The sequence below is a fragment of the Patiria miniata genome, unplaced genomic scaffold (assembly GCF_015706575.1).
Source record: "Patiria miniata isolate m_02_andy unplaced genomic scaffold, ASM1570657v1 HiC_scaffold_5, whole genome shotgun sequence".
Taxonomy (NCBI): Eukaryota; Metazoa; Echinodermata; class Asteroidea; order Valvatida; family Asterinidae; genus Patiria; species Patiria miniata.
This window is the reverse complement of record NW_024037072.1, coordinates 34789242-34808359: the sequence shown is the minus strand read 5'-3', so window position 1 is coordinate 34808359 and position 19118 is coordinate 34789242. Positions and strand designations below refer to the sequence as shown.

Sequence of the window (19118 nt, the reverse complement as noted above, 5' to 3'; positions counted from 1 at the left end):
TATAAACAAGTTGAAGTAAATAAATAAATAAATAAATAAAATATGCGCTTGATAGGTTTTCATCGGTCACTGACCATTGACCTTCCATTCGGTCATGGCCATACGGCAACTCGCGTGAATGGGGGAGTAAGAATGCAATTCAACATGTGAAGTTATTTTGGTTCATTTTGCCTTTTAGTTTTTTTTATGGACTGAAAGTAAAATAAATTTAGAAAAAAATCAGTTGCAGATTATTGCTGTAATTAGTTTTGTCCGTGATGCACGTGTTGCCTGAAGTCATGGCCAGATTTTGTCTCTCTTTTTTAAGAGCATGACACGCCGACACTGTATCCGACATACCAGAAATCAGAAACCGAACCTTTGGAGTGTTTCGTTTACTTAGGAATCGACACGAAGACCTCTGGCATAAACACCGGTTCTATAAATACCTCGCCAATCTGGGTACAAAGTGACGTGCACACTGCCAGCGCCATAACATTGATTAAATTCCTGATAGGCTATATGCCATTACAATAATTCGTGCATGCCTTTTTCGATCATAAAAACACGCCGTAGGCACATCACACAATACTTTGACGCAGGACCAGCTGTTGTATACATGCATGATTGTTCTCGGTCTTTTGAGTCTCCAAAATTCAGGCAGGTACGGTGAAAATAGGTCAGCAATAAAGATATGGCGGAAAAACCTGTTGAAAATCAGCCAGTTGCTAAGCCTGTGATCTCGGTAACTATTAGCGGGGAAACTACTGTGCGAAGACTACATGGCGGTGCAGACGGTGCTGGTGGTAACTTTAACAAGGTAAGATAAAAAAGAAAATATCAAAAATTTATCGTGAAACGTATAATATCGTATTGAATGAAAGGTGAAGGCAATGATCTTTGTATGCTTCCAACCTTGTCAGTGAATTATCCATGAAGTGCGAAGTGGTGGCGCTCTTGATATAACCGTCCCCACATACACGAGGAGCCAAAATTTCGCTCTTGGGTCAAATTGAAAAGAAATAAATTGTCTGTATAGGCTTGAAATATTTTGCCAATAGGCTTAAAATGTCGCAGGTTCAAACCCTACCCCATTCAATTTCTTTCTTCAACTTTAATAAAATAATTATAATGCGCATAGCTAGTTTCCTTAGGCCTATGTGGTTTCTTTGAGGCCGTCTCCTCTCTGAGTGATCCCCGTTTGCTATTTCCCGGGTTTGCACATTGCCCATGTTGCTAGCATCGTGACTTCGGGCCTGATCCCTGGCAACATGATGTACGGGTTTATTGCTTCGGACTATAGCGCCCCTTGAACAAGGACATTGACAGAAATGTGGAACCGCTAACATTATGGGGATGGATAGCTCAGTTGGTAGAGCACCGGAACGGCAATCCGGAGTTGGCAGGTTTAAACCCCGCTCCAGGCAATTTCTTTCTTCAACCTCAAAATAAAATATTATTGTATCAGATGAGAGTTCAAAGAAACGTTGAGGTCAACAGCGGACTTTGAAAAGGCGATGGGTCAACCTCGTCCCCAGGGTGTCGAACAGTACGCGCCCATCACTACCTGCTCTCTCACCCTGGTATTGGATCATTTGCATACATGTGCAAGATTTTTGAACACGTATGCAAATGAGCAATAGTCTGGTGCCTGGATATGCGTTACATTAGCGTTTGTTTTTGTATGCGGTGTCTGGGGTAAAAACAGAGTCAATTCGTCGCAGCGCGAGCACGGCGTGAGTTACAAAAACACGATTTTTTTAAATTAAACTGTTACGATTTTATCGAAACAACATGCAGTATCATATTTCATATTAATATGACCATATTGGAAAGGAAATTAGTATTTTCGAGAAGGCATGGACAAATGATCGTGAAAACACGTACTGCACGTTGTGAATAATAACACCAGGTACACGATAAAAATCCATTACTAGCCAATTGCGGTATCGAATCAGGATACAGGAAGAAAGTTTCCTATCCAGGGTTTACTATTGGAAACCAGGTTGGAAATAAAGTAAGCACTGGGGACGAGGTTGGCGATGGGTACGATCAAAGCATTCCTCGTACCCATCGCCCTATTTAGGACATGGCTGACCGCTAATGTCTTCGGGCTCTCACTGGATGTTGTAACCCAGGGTCAACTTTTGACGCATGAGTATACGAAAAGTACGCAATCATCAGCCACAACGCTATTTTGTGAACGAGATTATTGGTCATAAGTGCCTTTTTGATTGGACGATGGGTATACGCGCGGGCATCAAAATAGCCACTTGCTTTATCAACATTAACAGATAATTTGTAAACCTGCCGAGGTTTAAAAGAAAAATCCCTTTTCTTTGTCATAACGATTTTACGAGAGATTTTGATTGATTGTTGTCCACAGATGCTTCGCCGACGTCGCAGGTCGACCGACAGCCCCCGCGAACTAGGCCTACTCCGAGAAGAAAAAATCGCCAAACAGAAGCTCAAAGAAGACTTGTCTAGGCTCGCCAGCAAAGTCCAAAAACTGAAAGCAGTTCTGGCTAAGCGAAGGACATCGTCCCGCGGCGGCGATGGTGGACAAAACCCAGTCAGGTATCGCTGGAGGGATAATAAGAGAGGCTCCAACCAGGCACCAGACGACTGGGATGAGGCGTTGGACTCCGCGTCCAATTTCTTCCTGGTGAGTTTGGCAGCGTTGCTCGCTCTATGGCTTGCCGTGAATCTGTTCAGGGGCGTGGCCGTGTATCTACTACCGGAGCTGTTCCTTGAGTGCGCCGTCCTTCCGCCGCAGACCACGGCAGGGGTCATCACTTCCGCCGACATCAGTGCCGTCTCGGATTGGCGGGCGCGGACGGCGTTGGCATGGCAATTATTATTTGGACATCACCCATGTCAACCCGTGTATCTGCATCCACAGTGTGCAGGACAGAGTCAAGTATAATCAGCCTCCTTAACAGCTTGATCGAGTGTACTCACTACCTCTTGGCACCAGATGTCCGTCATCCGTCGGTACGGAAAGACCCAGATTCAAATAGGCATTTCTCATCTCCGAAAGCTGCTTTTACTATTGTAAACACATGGCCCCTCAACAGCATCGTCCCAGCTACAGAAGAGAGGATCCCATCTTATTGTTGGCGTTGTCTCGACTGTTGTTCGGACGGTCTCAACTGCCACGCAGATGCATCGTGGGACATTATTTGGTCATTTTTCTCGGCGGAGCCTCGTTTTGTCTTTTCTTTTCAGGTACAATTCTGCCAACAATGCTCTTCATCACAGTGATATATTAGTTAATCAAAATGTGGGATTCTACAAATGACTTATGGACAGTTTTACTCGAACAAATCTTTAGAAAATGGCATTTAGCAAATCAAAATGTTGTCTTTCAAGTTATATTTTGAATGGGTAAATAAACATATCTTTAGCTGTTCATATTTTTATTGCGCTGTAAATGCAATATTTATACATTGTAATCAGAACTTTAAATCTACAAATGGACAGTTTTACTCGAACAAATCTTTGGGAAAATGGCAAATAGCAAATCAAAATGTTGTTTTTCAAGTTATATTTTGAATGGGGAAATAATTATTATATACATATCTTTAGCTGTTCATATTTTTATTGCGCTATAAATGCACTATTTATACATTGTAATCAGAACTTAAAATCTACAAAATAATTAGAATGCATTACTTTACACGGCTCAATGAGTATTTACAACATAAAAACGGTAGGTTTTTAAGTTATTAATAAAACTTAAATTCTAAAACCGTCTTGAAAGCTGAATATACATACAAGGAACGTACAATAAAATTAATACGACTTGTAATCGTTTGAAACACCAGCAGGTCATGTGGACCTTGAACTTTATAACTCTTTTAACTCGTCGGCTCTATCTTTGCTTCAGATCATGGACCCCCGTCAGACATACGATACAGATGCAATGATACTATACAACTAATGAATGTTTATGAGTGCAATGGTAAGAATAATTTCATGAGGTGACAGATGGAATATGTGCCACTCCACGCGACGCGAAGCCGAGTGGAATGGAAGACTTCATCCGTCACCGAAGGAAACTATTCTTTCCGTTGCACGATTATGAAACATTCATTATTTGTTTTTATAAAACGAATGAATAAACCCTCGTCATACCACACTTACAAACTCACGGCATCAGGGCCATCATGAGTTGTGTTTTGCACAACCAATAGTGTGACGTGACCGTGCAATGGAAGTTCTATTTACCGTGGAATGGACCTTCTAATTTTACGTTGTTGCCACGCCGTGCGTTGGGTGGGACGAATAATTCAAGTACACGTGATCAACAATCCACCAATCAGATGACGGGGATTTATTCAGGCGTTGTAAAAACGCTCTTGACATCTTTACGGACGAGGTCATTATATACCGGATAAAAGATGTGTAGTCGGACTTTCCCAATTCCAATTGTGCCAAAATATACTGATAAATGCATTAAGATAAAACTCCAGGACACTTCATCAGGTTTCGTGGCTTCCACCATGCTTCACAAACAAACGGAAACAAGCTTTTTCAATCAAATATAAAGATGCAAAGTAAATATGTTTCCTTTGCAACAGCAGCCAAACAATACATTTGCACAAAGTGGAGATCAGGCTACTTGTAAGGTGTCCAATAAGAAGGGGTCGTCAAACGTCCATAGTTGGGGGTCAAAGTTCTTACGGCACGCAGACAGCAGTATCTTCAGACCAGAGCGTTCCAGGCATCTGTTCTGTCTTCTGCTCCACAGGATGCTCTTCTCCTGTTGAAGGAACAAGACATGTTAGCAGCACTTCGAGAATTGTACTATTTTTGAGAATTGGGTGATGGACAAGGAATTGAATTCACTTTCACTTTTGATGATTCGAGTTTAACTTGTTCGTTTACGAATCTACATACATGTAGATGTATGTATCATTACATGTAATGATATATTATATGTAAAGTTCAGAGATTCAGATTTTTGTTGGGACTACTTAAAAGCCAAATTGGCTCATTTGGATGACCGGCTTTGGGTTTTTTAGTGCCTGAGTTCCGGGTATGAGGTTTAGCTATCCATTGTATAGGCTTCGGGCTTGCTATGAGTTTTGCTGAAGACATGATTCGGGCAAGTCTGAGTCCTAGGTCTGTAGTTTTATTATTACAGAAATAAAGTGAAGTAGATCTAAATGAAATCAATTAAGTCCAATTACTGGAGATGTAATGAAACAACAATGCCTATACCTGGCTGTGCTGCCAATCCCTGATAACGTGAGGACTGTCACACGCCGTGATCATCACGCTCTGTTCTCGCTGGCCCAAGCAAAACTCATTGACTCGAATATCACCAGCGGTGGTCAGACGGAAAAACTGAAGAAGAAAAGATTCAAATTCAATATTTATTTAGATTTTGTTTTCATGATTATCCAGATACCAATTATGTACCTTTTTCGATTAACAAAATGGGTTCTGAGCTCTGACGAAAGTCATACCTTTTGTGGTAGACTATACTGGATAAAAAAAACACGAAACCGAGATATTATTGCTAATTGGAACAGAAGTAGGGCACACGTGAATCAAAGGGAGATATCTTCTGTTAGGGTTGAATCTCCTCTTTAAAATGACACCCTGATCATGTCATTACATTCACGGTTGACTGAGCAGTGACCAATTTTATGAAAGGATCTATTTAGAATTGCGCCACCCATTGTGGTTTTTGTGGTGTCATTTGTCACAGAGTGAAAAGGCTATGGTTGCCAATCAAGGCAGGTGGGGAAAAACGAGATTTCACCATGAAAATTGGCGCAATTCTCTAAATAGACCTTTTATAAAATGGGTCACTGCTCAGTCAACCGTGAATGTAAGGACATGATCAGGGTGTCATTTTAAAGAGGAGATTCAACCCTAACAGAAGATATCTCCCTTTGATTCACATGTGCCCTACTTCTGTTCCAATTAGCAATAATATCTCGGTTTCGGTGTTTTTTTATCCACCCTGTGAGAATTTTACTCTACAGCAGTGTAACACTCCACATTGAAGACTCTCTTTTATACCACAATTAAGACGCACATTAAGAAGTCCATTGATTTTTTATTATGAACCTTTATCATCCTTCACCGCTATACTATAAGGCAGAAAAGGGATTATGCTATGTACATTGCTATGGCTGTGGACCTGTGATTAAAGCGGGCGAGGCGAAGCTTCGTAGTTGCTAAAGCCCAGAACGTATACTGTTTAGGGTAACTTGATGTTTTTTAAAGAATGGGTATAGTATTTTGATAGGTGTTGACGGTTTCTTGAATGAGAAATAATCCACGAAAAGACCTTATCAACCAGAAAACGTACCATCGGGCCATTCTGGATCATACATGATAATAATATTAACAGACCAAAAACAAGAATAGCTGAAATAAATTGTATATTTTTAAAGGCCCAGTTTCAAGCAATGGAATATTCCTGCCGTCGCCCCGATCCACAAATCCTTTCTTTGAGGCTGAAGTCTGGTGCCTTACCTGATTACCGCCAGAGCCATGGCATTTATACATAGTAAGCTCGACGCCTTCACCCACAGGTACCTGGTTCATGGTGTCTAAACAAAACTCCGTGTCAAGCGCACGAACCTGTCGATAGCAAAAAATATAACATCGTGATGTTTCTGCTTACAAATTGTTATCAACTTTAATTTCCATATTTGTTTAATGGCCTGCCGTCAATACGCAGCATCGATCCACTTTGTGATTTTTAAGAATTTAGAATTTAATGTGAGTGATTTCTTTTCTGGCTTGACTCCCATGGGGACAATAGCTCAGTGGAAGAAACAGTGGAATTCCAACTAATAAGTCAAGCAACAGCGACTGACTGCGCTCAGAACTTGGACTGGAGACAATTCATGGTTCACTATGTCGTGCTTGACAGCATGGGCCTTATTCAGGAGTCGGCCATATTGAATTGAAAGTGGGGTAAAATCTTAATGTTTGGAACTTGCGAAGAGAAATGAAAGCAAGTTTATTCCAGTCTGCTTCAATGGATAATTTTAAAATTTGTAATTAGAAAATTCCCTGATGTTTAAAGCCAGATTAAGAAAAGAGACAGTAAAATAATGCTGCATTGTGCCTGCATAAATAGTCTGGCACCATCCCATTGAACCGGTAATACTTGAAATACGTTCAGGGAACTCGACAAAAATGGCCAAGTTGTGAATAAGGCCCATAGACGGCAGTGCACTCGTCTGAAGGCATTCTGTGCCGTAGGCCAACCCCAGTTTTGTGACACGTCCTTCAGAAATAGGACGGTGCAAGCAGAAAAACCGACAGCACTTGTGAAGAAAGAGAAAGATTTTGTGTCTCTGTTCCCTTTCGAAACTTGAATCATTGGTCAGTTATGGCTTATGCGGTAAGGCAAGGACGCAATTTTTGTTCTGCAACCATGCGTCAGTTGGTAACTGAATGGTTCACGGACTTTACTTTAAAAAAATCCACCAGAGCCAGTAATCAGAAAAAAAGTAAAATTTATTTCATCGATCCGATCAGTAGGACTCGATTAAACACAATTTAGAAAAGAAAATTCACTTCTGGGGAAAAAAGAAAAAGTAAAAACGAGTGGAACTCGAACTCCACGTGGTATGTTTCACGTATGCTTATTGACTTAATAACTTGGCTGCAGAAGAAAACCTCGCGGCCAGGACCAGTTTGAATAATAATGTAGATAAGAATGTTTTTAACACCCTATTCAATCTTGTGTGTGTGTCCTATACCTCTCCTGTCATCACGAGTTTTGGCGGATGAGGGAAGTGACTCAACAGATCGTAGGCAACCTCCTTCAGAAACCAGCCGAAATTATGGCATTTCTTTTCCCGCCGAAACGTGGCCTGTCGGCCGACGTCGCCGATGTTGAACGAGGGCGCCCTCATGTGAGGCCTGCTGGCGTACAAGTAGTCTTTGTAGTCGTCGAGCCACACTTCGGCAACTCGGGCGTAATTCTGTTTTTAAAAAAAACCACTGATTTTGGTGAGGTACAGCTTGGCAATGGTATATGACATATTATTATTGGTTCTTTATAATCACAGGCCATATTTCTGCCACAGCATTGTATGCTGCATCAGACGCAAATTTTTACCAGTCAAGATAATAACAGGGAAAAAAACAAGCCGCGACCTTAAAATGTCTTAATTAATTACTCTCTAAATTCCAAAGAGTGAAATTAGGGACTAGACGTTTTAGAGTGAAAATCACTCTCATTTTCGATTGACATAGTCTGAAAAAATGAACCACTTCAGTCGAAGCTCGAGTGAAACCTCGATCTTTACGATTGAAGAAATTTCACTCTAAAACGTCTAGTCCCTAGTTTCAGACTGTGGGAGTGTATCTTCACCCGAATGGAGTAAATTTTTACTCTTAAGAATTAAGAGAGTAGAATGTTGAATCAAATTAAAGAAATTATGATTCAATTTTCCCTTGTCTAGCTTGCGTCATCGGTGGTGTATAGAAACAACGTTTGTTGGGAAATCTTCGTATTTGTGAAGTTTATACATTTACTCTCGATTTTAATGTCAAATTTGGGCAAAGCAAAGTAACATTTTGTGGTTGAGGTTTTTTTTTAGCTCCGGAATCACTTGTCATCTGCTTTGTCTTCAAGATTTTCATGTCTTCTACATCTTGGCCGTATTTCGAAACCAAAAGTATAAGTTATAAAACACGAGAGTGAAAAGTGGTATTTGTTTTCATGAATGTCAGCAATCTTCGATCTTACCCTATCCCTGTAGTTGCTAAAGGTATCTCTGGGAAACGAGTACGGAGGGACGCCGTTTACACGGTAGATGTGACCGACGCGGGAGCATGGCACCCATAAAACGCTACCTCCTCCACACATCCAGGCCTGAAAAACGAGTCAAACGGATTCATTTATTGGCCAAACACCTCTCTAAAGAGTCTGGTACTTCAAAATGTATAAAGCCATATGCCTAAACACGCCACAGATGCCAGTGTCTCTAGAAAAGAGTGTATTACAACTTTAAGGCCAAAAAAAGTCTCCGGTTTCTGGTATGCGCGCGCGTCGCAGTAGCCATGCGCGTCAGCAAAATGAAAAAGTTTTTTTTTCAATGAAAGATGATGTCTCAAAACCGCCAAACTCACTGGCTTAACTGGAATCCTGCTGCTGCACAATTTTAACGTGTTTTTAGATTGGGTTATGGTCGAGAATAAGCTTTATGTGGCCTCTCTGAACTCCCATATATTTGCACTAAGTTTAGTCGGGCACCATTTGCAGTCATCAGCCGACATTTGAAGCAAAAAAAATCAGGTAAAAAAAAAAAAGCCGCGTCGCCGCACCACTTTTTGGGCAGGCTCCATACCAGAAACCGGAGACTTTTTTTTTTGGCCTAAGGGCCCATGTAATATTTTTTTAATGTAATCCTTGAAAATGTACCTCTGTGTCCCATTTATCCTTATTTTCAATTTTCAGTTGTTCCACTTTTCAGGGTATTTTGATGCCTTTATATGGTTTTTATGCTCATTTCCATATTCATGAGCAAAAGTGTGATGTCATTTCATGCAGAAACCTTAATGTTACAGCTATTTCAGCACCAAAAAATGCCAGATATTTGAATATTTTGCTGCGAGTCTATAATTTGTATTTCTTTTTTTCTTTGGTGATTCGTTGTTGCTTCAGTACATGACAGTAAGCCAATGAGCAAAGTTTTCCCACAAATGTTTTCAGTGAGCAAATTTTGGGTGCACAATTTGAACTGAAAACCCCTAAATTGAACAGTGTCTTCCTGAAATGACACCACAGCAACATCGCCCTCATATTTGTCAGGAAAAGCATTACATTTCTAAATGCTTAAACAGGTGCACATTACAATAAAATTAACCAAATAGGGATGTCAAACATTTTTCATCCATTTAAGAGGAGTAGAATGTTGCGCAAAATATGTTCCCAAGTAAAATTCACGTCATGGGCCCTTTAAATTAAGCTATGGGATGAGAAAATTAGGTTATAGATTTTATAGTGTAAAAGTCATGCACATTGAATGTGTAGGCCCTACATTATGTATCATGTGGTTGCCGGTGTCATGAACTGAAATATTTCATTCTTGGGTCCACTATCTCCACTGATGTCATAATCCCCCGGCATTAAAAATCAATGAATCAAAATGCCACGATATACGGCACTCCTTCAATATACTTACAAGAAACTGTCAAAGTGAGTAATGGGTGGCATTTTAGTGTCGTGAACCAGACCCAATACGTATACACGACAGACATTGGTTATAGGGCTTTAGCCCAAACTCAAATTTCGGGTCTATAATTCCTCTCACCTTGAATGAAAGTTCGTAGTTTTCACCGCCGTACATTTTGAGGCCAGGGTCATAGCCACCGAGTTCGAAGAAGTAGGATTTGTACATTACAAAGACGGTCCCTGAAAACACTGGAGACCTATAGGCCGAGAGAGCACATGCAACAAATATTCGTTAATTGAGGAATTATGAATAAATGTGTTCCGTTTATTGTTTCATAAACTGATGCTTTAACTTACGTATAGTAGTAAAAGATTAACAACCCCCCAAAAAACGCCTGAAAAAGACTAAAGAATGCAAGCAGATAGGTAAAATTTAAATGGCGTTTGATATCATCTTTGTCAAACTCAAAGTATAGTTAGACTTGAATTAAGCCTTTTGCTGAGTTTTTGAAATTGGCCTTGGGTAAAAGATTTTAATTCGATAAAATGAATTTCTCCCGCATGATTATACGGGAAGGAGATATGTATATGGGGGTTTTGTTCCTCGAGTTTCTGTCAGCAGCCCCGATTATAACACGTGGGTTTTTTATGACCAAATGTGAGGGGTTGAGATTTAGTGTAGATCTGCCATTTGGGGTCTCTCCTATCATTTACCAGGAGCAAGTCCCGGCCCCCACTGGATTCTAAAATTGTTTCGTTCTTGTTTGGGACTTTTTTAAATTATGCGATACCTGTAGGGCTCCGTTTTATAGCGGCGGTCTTTCCTCTCTCTGTCCGGTAGACCCGGGACCCGTTTGTAGTCCATTCTCCAGTCAAACATTCCCCTGGCCAGCCTGCCGTCCCCTTGTGGGTACAGCCGATAATCCATATTATCGATCACATCGATTATCGGTACGGCGATATAAGACCTTGAATAAAAACAAAACGAATGTTGACACACAGTTAGAAAAGAAGCCATACCTCAGAAATATTAATCGAAACCCAGAGGTACTAAATAAAGGCACGTATAGGAACATTGATATTTACCCGGAAACAAACCTACAGATTTAATGAGAAAAGCCTTGCTTAGTATCAAAAGAAACCCAGAAATATTTCCGCCTGAAATGTGTCGTTCTGAGGAAAACAGTTATGAGGGGCAACTTTTTTTTATTTCACGGTATTCGTTAAATACTGCGAGGATAACCCATCCACTGGGACCTCCACGTGACAGTGCACTTCTGTACTGAAAACCAGGTGTTGATTTATTGATTAGAAACGACCAGGTGTAATTCAAAATATGAAACGTCGAAACCACACTAAAACATTGTGCATAAAGGTTCCCCTTTTTATCCACTGAGCCGATCTTCAACAGGTTATGATGGGCCGGGCCTTATTCACGAGTCGGCCATATTAAATTGAAAGTGAGGTAAAATCTTCATTTTTAGAACTTTCGAAGAGAAATGAAAGCAATGACATAAAGTAAATTACAGATTAATATACCAGTCTGCTCCGATGAATAATTTAAAATTTGTTATTAAACATACCGTAATGTTTTTTCTGTTTTTTTTTCAAATATGAAAGTGAGGCTAAAATGCATATGCAAATGCTAAAATAGTCTGGCACCATACCATTCAACAGTTCACAATTTATCAAATACATTCAGGGAACACGACAAAAATGACTTCCTCGTGAGTAAGGTCCATGCATCCTAAACGTCAAGATTTTTGAAAGCAATTTTGTTGCTTCAAACGGAAATAAATGCAAGAAAAGGTAAAAGATCCCCCGTTGTGCCCTTTTAATCAAACTCACCGATTGGAAGCCAGTACGGACAGGAGCGGTGCCAGCCAGTTTGTGCCCACCTCGCAGTGGGCATCCATGGAGACAATGACCGGAGCCGAGGCTCGGCCGAAGCCCAAGGTACGGGCCCCGATCACTCCCTCCCGTCGACGGGTACGGTGTAGCTTCACGACTCCCCGAAGCCTGGGAGTACGGATGTAGTCATCCAGCTGCTTCGCAAGGTAGTCTGTCCAAAGAGAAGAGAATTACAGCTCCATATAATCGTTGAACCAGTGTTGCCGAACACAGTAATGTTTTACTTAAAATAGCAGGTGGTATACTTTGGATCTTTTTTTACTTGGAAGAAGGGGCATCCTGCAGATTGGTTCGGGCATGGTGGGGCCTTGATTGCAGACCTTGTGGATTTTCGTGTATAATATTAGGAGAACGTTTGGCTTTCTTTTATGGAAATGGAACCTGAGAATGAATATGGAGGCACATGTTACAAGACCCTCCTTGCAACGCCAAGTACAACTTACACGTAGGCCCTACTGATTCTTATTGTGGGGTGGGGTGGTTAAATACATCAAGAGGATGGTTAGTCTTCCCGTTTGAAGTCCACTGCGAACAGTCTCAACCTCTCTAGACATTTTCCTCTTGTTACTTTTCCCAAGACCAAGTTTTACCGGCTAACCTCTGCCAGTCTGCCTTAGTTTAAGTCAAGAGTTTAAGATGCCGAATCGAACATCAATAATCAAATAAATTAATTATATTATGTTCATGCTGTGGGACTGTTGTTTACCAGCACCTATCACTTGTCATATTCATATAGCCGTCTAGATATTATTTAAGTTATCTATACCTATGAACCAGTACTATAGTCTCATTTGGATACTTCACAAGCGGGCACGCTACATTGCTTTGGATTACAGCTTTGATAACCGTCGTTCGTTGCCAGAGTGTCTCAATATCGCATGATACAACATCTCGGAAATGAAACTAAGATCCTTGGAGAACACTTTGCATGAAAAAAATGGCAAATAGAGTGGAGTTCTTTGTTCATGGAGCGCAACTTGCTGACACAATCACCTGACGATCCTACAAAAGCTCCTGTCGATCACATCCAAACTGGTCAGTCGACCCCAGCAAGCCGCTGCGGTCGACTGCCGCAGTTTGCAACAGTAAGCCCAACGAGCCTGAGCTTGCGTCCCACCCATGCAAGCTCGTGATTTAATCTCACAAGGTATCGCAAAGTTCTGATTAAACATGGCAAACGAAAACCAGTGTTAAGATAAATCAACTACTCACGTTTTGTACTGAAGTCATCGACCAGTATGATCTCCTTGAGGAGGTAAGGAGGACTCCTGTTGATGACGCTGTGCACGGTACGTATCAGCGTGGACCAACCCTCATTATGGAAGGTGATGACTACACTAACTTGGGGTAGATTCTCGGGGTAGTGCCAATGCTTACATCTAAGACAATGGAGGAGAAATATCATTAACAAAGATCGCGATAAAATTCCCATATTGACATGAAGCGAATCGAGTACTTGATTACAGCCAACTGGTAAAGTTCAGATGTTGTGCCGTGAAAACCCATATTTTCCTGGTAGGATTCAATTTCAAACTCCAAAACTATCCACAATAACAAAACTCACAGTTAAACACTATAGCAGAAGAAAACAGTTCACATTCCTGTAAAATAAGCCAATCATATTTCTTCTATTTTTTTGAAAAGCAACTTAGTGTGAACTCGGATTCCTGTTTATGAAATAAATTAACGCTCTTTTTGCCTCTTCAAGTGTTAGACACGAAAGTACCAAAATATACATAAAAACCAACCCCACTTTTTGTTTCCCCCTATTAAATTCGTCTCCTCCCTCACACAAATCTAATTCGAAATCAAAATAATAGCCAAATCATAAAATAACCAACTGACTATATTAACAGACTCAGTTAAACGATCAGTGTAAGGTTAATTGCACAAAGTAATTAGTTGGAGCGAGAATTGAACCTGCAATATACAGGAAATCTGCTCCTAGTGACGGGGGCAGCCTCCCCCTGGCGCTCGAGGCCCCCACCCCCTTGTGTGTGCTTCCCACACCCAGAATTTTGGGAAGACAAAAGTGAGTTATTTATTGATACAAACGCATTGACTGAATTGAGGCCCAAGTTCCCCCTTGCAAATTTGGAACCCGGTTACGCTACTGTCCGGGCTGGTCCAGTCTTAGCTAGCAATGTATTTCTATATATTTCCAAGTTTGAAAATAGAATGGAGTTAATTTTTCCCAGTATCATTGTGTCTCGGAGGTTTTTAAAACAATACATGTATGTGCATTGTCATTATATGATAGTGATCAGTGTGTAACTTACTGTGGATCCCTCAGATCGGGCAGCGACCTGTCCACCGATATCTTGCTGCTGCCGTACAAGTTGAGCGAGTACTCCCGCACGCTCTTGTCCACGGCTGCTTTCTCCCAATCCTCAAGGGTGAGCGAGGCGCCGTGCTCCCCCAGGCCGTGACGGCTCGGTTCCCGGGGAGGCTCGAAGTTACCGGTCACCTCCTTGTAGACTGCCCCGTGGATCCTGGGGTGATGCTTGCTAGCGCTACCGGCGGATTCATCGGCACGGAATGCATCCAGAAAGCCGAATATACCGCCCTGGGTGAAATTATCAATAAGGAATCGAGTGTCGGAAGAGATTTGGAGCGACATGAGTCAGTTTCTTTTCAAGGAATTTCAAGGGGTCACAATCAGAAATTTCGGCAGCTTAGCCACAAAACTAGGGCATACAGGGATTCATTCTTCATCTTCATACTTAGAATCCAACTTACCTCCGATCTTCGTTGTCTTCCATCCGGGTTCCCTTTGGAATGGGACACTTTACCGTGCAAGAGGTACAACCCTACCCCACAGAGCACGGCCAACACGATCGTCTTCCTCCGGCATGGGCCGAACAACATACACCGTGTTTTCATGGCCCTGATTCTGCGCCTGAATGTCCCGGTACTGCCTCCCTCATCATCCCGTTTGTTGTTGCCCATGTTAAATCCTTCAACCAAACAGGACTCAAATCCTTTTGTATCCGATTGACGTTTGCTGAAAGTGCCTATACACGTACACGTACTATACTTTCCTTTTAGTGGGAGATTCCATTGCGAACCTTTAGAAGGAGATATTCACATCTTATTCGCCTATAGCTTTTCAGTGAGCTTTGCAGTCCTGTTTAGTCTTGGTAACAATAGGACAATCAGTGACTTAAGACTTGCTCCTGCAAGGCGAGGCTACACATAGAGCAAGGAACAGAGGTCTAAGTACTAGCGTACACTCTGTGAAAAGCATGAAGTGATGTGTTGCGAGCACGGATATGACCCGGCTGTGTCGGAGAAGTTTCTCATCCGAGATAATCTCGCACGCACGGACCAAAAATGCAATTGGTATCTGATAACATCGTCTGACCTGGAAAGAAAGAAACACGATATTCTGAAGTCGATAGCTGTAATGAGTTTAGTGACGCGTTGGCATGTAGATGTACGTTTGGAGGAGAATGACAGCTGAGATTTTAAATATTTATTTTTATCATACAAAATCGATAAATCAAGCCTCTGACTGAATGTTGACTTTATTCCGCCAGTGGCAGTAGCCTGTAAGCGGATGACGTAATACTGTTTGGCCAAGGCTTCCGTAAGCTTCCCCGCACCATGGTTACGGCTGATACGGTGGACAATAACGGTGTCATCTCGATAGCAAAGCTTGGGTGACTTCTCCAGCTCTTGGTCTAAGCAGTTTTTTTTTATTCTAAATAAACCACAAAGGGAAACTGACTAAATGCATAATAATAATTTTTGTTCAAAGTTGAACAAAGAAATTGATTGGAGCGCAGGGTTTGAACATGCGACCTCCGGATTGCCGTTTCGGTGCTCTACCAACTGAGCTATCCAGCCCTATCTTCAATGGTTCTCCCATTTTGTCAATGTCTTTGTTCAAGGGGTCCTAGTCAGAACTCAGAAGCCATACACCCGTATGGTTCCCATGTAGCCAGGGATCACGCTGAAAGCCAGGCTGCTAGCAACATTATTAGCATGATGTACACACCTGGGAAACGGCAAACGGGGATCACTCAGAGAGGATACGGCTTTTTATTACAAATTGTTCAAATAAACCACCAAGCTCTAATGATATTAGCACAATGATCTAACATGTCCTCGACGTCGTCCCTGCCTCGATGTTATTCTTGACAACTTTATAATGGTACACGTTTATCCCAGCGAGCTAGTGACGTTAGTTGGGGTAAAAAGGAGGCAGTTGTGGTAGCTTTTGGCAGCTGGGAGCGGGCCGAGCCTATCGGGCCTAGCCTACGCCTTTAAGGCCTCCCCTTGAAGGCTACACCCCAAAATACTACCCTGAGTTACTACATAATTTATAGGCCTTATCCCAGAACGTGAATTTTAGGTATCTTTAGTGAACTGCTGATCCTTCTGATTTACCAATTCATTTATTTGACAAATAGAACAAGTCTCAAGCTTCGCCTTGGGTAATTATTATCAGCATTCCAGACTCCAACCAGTCTTTAAACACAGCGTTTAACCAACCCTCCAAAGCACATTTTATTTCCTTATATAAATCAGGCCTTTTTTAACGGTTAATTTGGGCCTCCAACCTTTCCTGTGCCCGCCGGTGTAGCATGAATTTAGGAAATACGGACTCATTGGTGGTATTGCGCATGCTCACGCATAGATAATTAGGAGAGGGACCGGTCACATGAGAGGGTTTAACCAATAAAAGACAAAAAGGGTCCGATTTTCATACGAGTCAGATGTTCATATGACACCGGCCCTGGCATGTGGTTTTGTATTATTCAGAAGAGACAGTGACATGCCCCTGTCGCAATGGACAAGGTATCGTTGAGGACCTTGATGGGGTTTAGTCGGAAATATGCAACAGGCATATTTTTTTTTTTTTTACATATCACGATAAAGCTAGATTCATGTTATTTCCAACTATTATATCAAATTCAAATGCAAATTTCAACCCGGCCCCCTATGGTTCAAGTTTAACTTGTCACATGGTCACAGATTGCACATGCAAAAAAAAATATGCCACAATGTAAAGTGCGCGCTCATTGTTAATATTTTGAACATTTTCGTTTATTTTATGATCTACTCACGGGAATTATACATTCGCGGACCTCGAAACCTTGACCTTCCAAACTTTTTAGCGCGTGTTTTGCGCTCGATTATTTCTTTTTCATTCTGAGTGACCTTGTTTGGCAGTAAATATAATTCACCAATCTTATTGTTCTTCAAGTGGCTATAAGCCAAAAATGACAGCAATTTGAGCTAAACAGTAGCGGATCCAGATGAGGTACCGCTACGTTTTGTCTTTTCCCCTGTTTCTTCTGCTGTTCACTGGTTATTTGATAACTTCAAAGACAGAAATGTTCAAAAAATTAATGTTCAACAATGTTCCAATTGGGCAGAGCCGTATGGGTGCACATAGGCCAAAATCCATCCGCTGAGCTCATGAATAAAAGTTATACCCTCAAAATATTCTATATTAGAGAGTTATGAGAGCCATGGAATTGGGGAATTGAAGACACGTGGCACTGAACCTCTGGCCTGGACTTGGGGCTTCCAATTCTGAGCATTTTGGATACAATCGGGCCCGAAAGTGGCGCTATTTATTCTTTTTCAAAATGGCTATACTTTTCCAGTTTGGGAAACGTCATTCGTTTAAGGGGTGTTCTATTTTGGGTGAGAATATCTCAAAAAGTCAATTGTCAACCCACCCACAATTGAAAAGAAAATGAAAGATGACATGTTCATCATCTTATTTCTGTAGATTCTGATCACCTGTGAGAGTTCTGAGTATTTTTAAAAGAATTGTATAGTGGGCATTATCGTTGCTGTCTATGGGAATTTTAATACAGGGTGCACCCATGTAGTCCAAGGGCTCGAACGAGCGCCCTCTCGTGATCCACTCTTCACTTGCTGGGTAATAAACTTGTTTTAGTCGGGTTTTTCATTCATCGTTGGCTTTGGATTCAAAGTGCTTTAAAGTGAAAGGATCATTTGCTGCATCAAGTATGCTGTACATGTATGTCTGAAGTAGTGGGGAGGTCTCTGAGAAAATTAATCCAAGCATATAATCCAAACCATGAAACAACAAGTGAAGAAACGAAAGAAAAAAAACCGACTTAAACAACTTTAAGAAATAGGGTCCCCGACAGATTGAATGATGATTATTATGGGTTTCGTCTGGGAACCGCACTTGTAGCATTTTTGGTATTTTGTTTGTTTTTTCCTATTCGCTAGACCGCAGCATCAGCAGCGCAGATGATTTCCCAACAAGTAGCGGAAGACGCTTGTTGTCGAGTTGTCGGGGGACGGATTGACGTACCGGTAGTTTTTGGACTGTCGTGTGATGGAATTTGCGAAATGGAACATCGAATTTCACAAATAATTTTCGGAATTTCACTTTTTACGTCAGCTGAGTGACTTTTAGGTGATTGTCATGTCAGTGACTAATTGTTGAGTTTGTTCATCATGTTCATCACTTCATGATCATCATGATCATTTTCATTGCACATTTCCGCATCTTCTTTCATGCATGATTGACAATAGCGATTTTCTACTACTAGCTAGCGATCTGGCGATAGATGTTTATACTTATAGGGAAAGAATGTTGCATCCTGACGCCACTTTTTTTCATCATACATCATGATTAGTCCGAGTAACTTTTTTAACATTTGATTTGGACATGGTCGATCATGTCAAATGTTAAAAAAGGCGATTCGTAGAGTCCTAGTTACTCAAATTACATCATGATCATCTGTCAGTAGCCTAATTGCAAAATGTTGAAAAGACATGAATCTGGGACTGAAAAACATTTCCAATTTTGTTGGAAAATACTTTGAAAGTGCTTTCAAGTTCAACTCTCCATAGCATATAGCATTGACTTTGTACACAGCCATGACAACCAAAGAAGTGGCGTCTGGAAACTACATTCTTTCCTGCAAAATTCCTCTGGTGAATGTAAAATGGAGGATTTGCTTTTCATAGTTTTTTACTTTGCAAAAAAAGCATTTATTCAGTATGGTCTCTTCAAAGTTGCATGTACGCATTGCAATAACATAATCAGATGTTGTAATTTTGATCCCAAATT

General features: G+C 41.2%; 2 protein-coding genes across 2 annotated transcripts; one reads left to right on the top strand and one right to left on the bottom strand.

The window, feature by feature from the left end:
• Nucleotides 1–277: 277 nt before the first annotated feature.
• On the top strand, nucleotides 278–3805 carry LOC119741073. Its single transcript, XM_038216727.1, has 2 exons — nucleotides 278–799; nucleotides 2366–3805. Exons 1-2 carry the CDS (start codon nucleotides 674–676, stop codon nucleotides 2903–2905), a joined length of 666 nt encoding a protein of 221 aa, XP_038072655.1. The 5' UTR covers nucleotides 278–673; the 3' UTR covers nucleotides 2906–3805.
• Nucleotides 3806–4025: 220 nt separating this feature from the next.
• LOC119741074 (N-acetylgalactosaminyltransferase 7-like) lies at nucleotides 4026–15590 on the bottom strand. Its single transcript, XM_038216728.1, has 11 exons — nucleotides 14789–15590; nucleotides 14329–14615; nucleotides 13262–13428; nucleotides 11987–12200; nucleotides 10930–11106; nucleotides 10278–10395; nucleotides 8711–8836; nucleotides 7716–7940; nucleotides 6475–6582; nucleotides 5206–5331; nucleotides 4026–4744 (listed from the first exon to the last, which is right to left on the bottom strand). Exons 1-11 carry the CDS (start codon nucleotides 14996–14998, stop codon nucleotides 4595–4597), a joined length of 1908 nt encoding a protein of 635 aa, XP_038072656.1. The 5' UTR covers nucleotides 14999–15590; the 3' UTR covers nucleotides 4026–4594.
• Nucleotides 15591–19118: the final 3528 nt, after the last annotated feature.